The 4818-nt window shown below is 36.4% G+C and overlaps 1 protein-coding gene across 1 annotated transcript; it reads right to left on the reverse strand.

Moving 5' to 3' along the window:
• Positions 1-330: 330 nt before the first annotated feature.
• Positions 331-2464, reverse strand: LOC148198811 (adenosylhomocysteinase-like). Its single transcript, XM_088091842.1, has 2 exons — positions 1382-2464; positions 331-1293 (listed from the first exon to the last, which is right to left on the reverse strand). The coding sequence occupies exons 1-2, from the start codon at positions 2090-2092 to the stop codon at positions 547-549; spliced, it is 1458 nt and encodes a 485-aa protein (XP_087947968.1). The 5' UTR covers positions 2093-2464; the 3' UTR covers positions 331-546.
• Between the last annotated feature and the right edge of the window lie 2354 nt (positions 2465-4818).

Here is a 4818-nt window from a genome sequence, read left to right on the forward strand (position 1 = left end):
ATATATATATATATATATATATATATATATTATTTCGTGTACTTCAATCATAAGCTTCTTGTTTTACATGATATTAATCAATCTTTGAGTTCAACTGATAATATAAATTTCAGTGACGTGATATTCTTAAGAAAATTATATCAGCGGCTTAGTTGGAGCGTTTGAAATAAAACCGGAGGGCATCAAAGAATTGCAAAATTGGATGTAGACAGACACTTTAATTTGTGTCTGAACGGGATTGGTGTACTTGGTTAGAGCTAGTTTCAGTTTCAGCGAGCACATGAAAACGAATTAGAACATAACTTGTGAGAGACGGTTTGGAAGGAGACGTCAAAATAACAAGATTTTTTGCATATTCTGTTTCGAATATGAAAGATGCACTAGAATAAATATGATAGCTGCTAAATCATAACCCACACAGCCGCAGCGAAAGCCTTATTGAGACCCATTTGGTCGTATTGTGATCCTAGGAAAAGAAAAAATACAAAGAAGCTTCTATTCTATCAGAAATTTGAAAAAGAATGTTTGTCTTGATTGTCCCTCTGATCAGTACCTGTAATGAGCAGGCTTGTATGGACCCTCAACAGGGACACTGATGTAATCAGCCTGATCTTTGGTGAGCTTGGTGAGCTTAGCTCCTAGCTGGCCAAGGTGGAGGGCAGCAACTTTCTCATCAAGCTGTTTGGGCAAAACATAAACCTTGTTTTCGTACTTGCCAGTACCCTTCTCCTTCCACAGCTCAAGCTGAGCGATGACTTGGTTCGTGAAGGAGCAGGACATCACAAAGCTGGGGTGGCCCGTCGCACACCCCAAGTTCATCAGACGACCCTCGGCCAACACAATGATGCCTGTCTTCGTCTCGGGGAAAACCCATCTGTCGGTTTGAGGCTTAATACTGATGCGCTTCACACCAGGGTAGTTCTCAAGCCCCATCATGTCGATTTCATTGTCGAAGTGTCCAATGTTGCACACGATCGCGTTGTTCTTCATTTTCTTCATGTGGCTCACCATGATGATGTCCTTGTTCCCGGTGGTGGTCACGAAGATGTCCGCTTCAGAGATAACCTCCTCCAGGGTGAGAACCTGAAGACCCTCCATCATAGCCTGAAGAGCACAGATGGGATCGATCTCCGTCACAATCACACGAGCCCCGGCCTGCTTCATGGCAGCCGCGCAACCCTTCCCAACATCTCCATAACCACAAACAACGGCAACCTTACCGGCGATCATCACGTCAGTGGCTCTCATAAGTCCATCGGGGAGGGAGTGACGGCAACCATACAGGTTATCGAACTGCGATCCCACAACACAAGACCACACAACACATCGTAAAAACTCGTAATATGTGAAAAAGAGGAGGAAATGAGCGACGAGTAGATACCTTGCTCTTGGTGACAGAGTCATTGACATTGATGGCTGGGAACAATAGGGTGCCGTTGGCCTGCATCTGGTAGAGCCTCTTGACACCGGTGGTGGTTTCTTCGGAGACGCCCACCAGTCTGTCCTTCATCTTGTGGTACTTCTTGGGATCGGTCTTCAAGCCCTCCTTGATGATGGTGAGCACGATCTGGAACTCGGCGTTGTCAGAGGAGGAGGGGTCCGGAAACTGTCCCGTCTTCTCGTAGGCCTGCTCCGCCTTTACACCTTCGTGAATGAGGAGAGTGGTGTCACCGCCGTCGTCGACGATGAGATCGGGGCCACCGTCGGGGCCCCAATCGAGGGCGCGCTCGGTGCACCACCAGTATTCCTGGAGGGTCTCGCCCTTCCAGGCGAAGACGGCGGCGCTGTCGCGGGCGATGGCAGCGGCGGCGTGGTCCTGGGTGGAGAAGATGTTGCAGGAGCACCAGCGAACCTCAGCGCCGAGGGCAGTGAGGGTCTCGATGAGGACGGCGGTTTGGATGGTCATGTGGAGGGAGCCAGTGATCCTGGTTCCTTTGAAGGGCTGAGAGGGTCCGTACTCCTTGCGGCAGGAGATGAGACCCGGCATTTCAACCTCCGCCAGCTCAATCTCCAATCTTCCGAAGTCGGCGAGGCTCATGTCCTTAACCTTGTACTCCCTCCCACTGCTTGTTTTCTCCACCAGCAACGCCATTATCGATTAACGATGTTGTTCCTCTTGTTCTTGGAACGATGTTGTTCCTCTTGTTCTTGGATCGATGTTCTTCCTCTTCCTCCCCTTCCTCTTTAAATACACTCCTCTTCACCAAGCCCATTCCTTTCCTTCCGGATCAATCCCTCACCTACTTTTCCTATTATTACACTCTCTCCTTCCAACCTCTGATCTTCACTGCGTTCTTCATGTCCCTCACTTTCACATTCCCAATTTAACTATGATATCATTTCATTTTATTATTTTTCATATTAATCATATACATTTTAAACAATTTAATCTTTATCGTCGCTTGGTAATTTTCAATTTCATTAATCACATAAAATATAAACTAATTTTGAATTCCAAGTGATAGCGCGGTCTGGGACTAAATGTGAAGGAAGCAGCGCAGACAGAAGCGCGAATAATGACGATGAATGAGCGTGGGGTTGGTAAAAGAAGGAAATGACCATGCCACCCTCACCAACCCTCTTTGGACAATCTCTAAGTAAGTTAAGCCACCAACTACACTACAGAAATCATTTTCAGTGATGCATACACTTCCGATTTCGAGTAAAATGGAAGATATCAGAATAGATATTTAGTGATTTTTGTGAATATATATTAAAAATCGAGGTTAACTAATTCACATCATTCTTTACAAAAAAATTTAAGGTTAGTTTCTTTTATATTGATATATTTTTCTTCCAGAAAAAAAATATTTCTTTTCATATAGTTTACCTTAAACGTTTGTTAATATGACTTTCCATCAAGAAAATATCTCTTTGTGATTTATGTTAAATATATTAAAAAAACTATCTATGAAATTATTCTAAATATACAATTAAATATCATATTTATAATAGAAAAATATGAAATAACTCTAAAATATAAATAAAAATAATAATAAATTCACTAAATATAAAAGATAAAAAATAATATTTCTAATTTTACCTTAAGTTTGTAGATAAACTAAGTATATTATCAATATAATCGAGTGACACCAATAATTTTTGAAAAGTTTTTAACGCATTTTTTTAAAATATTATTTTCTAATTTAAAACTTAATAAAGAATTAATTTGTTTTAATATTTTAATTAATTTTTTTAAATTTTGACAACATTTTAAGTTAATTTTATTGAAAAATTGAAAAAATAATTTAGTTTGTTTTATATAAGTTATTATTTTAATAATTATTATTACATAATAATACTAATAATAATAATATAAATTTGATTTAATATATTTTAACATATTAAATCATATAAAAATATTAAAATAAATTCATTATTTATTATTAAAATTGAAACTAAAAAGAAAATTTTTAAAAATGTTAAACAATTTTCGAAAATTCGAATTTTGAAAACTGTTTATATTTTATATTACTATTATTATTTCTTTTATTATTATTTTTATTATTTTTTTATTATTCTCATTATTATAATTATCATAGTAATAATTAAAATAATAGCATAGATTAAATTATATTAAAATAAACTAAATACTTTTTAAATTTTATAATAAAAGTAATTTAATTTTTTTTAAATTCAAAAAAATATTAAAATTAATTGATTATTTTTTAAAATTTAGATTAAAAAGTAAAATTTTAAAAATTTGTTAAATTAAAAAAATTATTAAAATAAATTAATTATTATTAAAAATTAAATTAAAAATAAAATTTAGAAGAAATATGTTAAACAGTTTTCAAAAACTATTTAACTCTTCAGCCGACCCTAGATACAATCTACAATATATTAATAAATTTGAAAATGTGTTTAAATTAAAAAATTAAAATATAAAATACGATTTCAATTTATGTAACATCCCATTTTTAATAGTAAAATACTACTAAAATGAATATTACATATATGATAAATTAACTAATACAAGAAACAAACCTACAAAAAACAATATCTACACACGTGGATTTGTCCGACTTCTTTACTGAATCTTCTTGATCACCTATCGCTGAAGTAACTGAAACAGATGTCTTCCTTAGTTCACACCAATCAGGTGATCATCGCAAAAGAGAAAACATACAAGGACAGACAACAGAAAAGCAAGAGTAAGCTAGATATAAAATAGTTCATACAATTGTATCACATAACACATTGACATAATTATTCAAACAAGATAAATTAGTTCAGACATCCTAACATGTTATGACCTAGACTTAATCGTCCGGACTTAGAATGATTGTCGAGCTATGGCGAGTCATGCTCTCGTGGTGGCCTCTACTGCTTTGCAAAGTCATTGCCAATGGATTTCACCCTACCACACTCACGAGGTTAGTCTGTTCCGGGCCTTGAGGCATACTGGAAGTCCCCAAGACTAAGACCTCCTGCTACTCCTCACGACATGGTTCAATCCTCTCTCCTTGAGAATGAAAGACCATTGGTGTTTCAGGATAACCCCCAAGACTGAGCTCCCTGCAAATCATTCTAAACTTACACAGGGCACCACCATGAAACCTCTCCGTGAGGATCATGGAATTACGTCCATCAACCATACTTTAAAACCACATACTTTCATTCACTTTAAATCACCATTCATACCTTTGAATCACATACTTTTATGTGTAGTTAACATCCATGTTTATCCTCTTTTATATAATACAAAACACTCTCAAACATACTTCACAAACCGAACAACACCCAACATAATACAACACAAGATGATAGAAAAAGATAGTAAACTAAACTCAGAACTTTCACACAACGCACCCCATT

The sequence above is a fragment of the Vigna umbellata genome, chromosome 5 (assembly GCF_029865625.1).
Source record: "Vigna umbellata cultivar VRB3 chromosome 5, Vumbellata_1.0, whole genome shotgun sequence".
In the NCBI taxonomy this organism is placed as follows: domain Eukaryota; kingdom Viridiplantae; phylum Streptophyta; class Magnoliopsida; order Fabales; family Fabaceae; genus Vigna; species Vigna umbellata.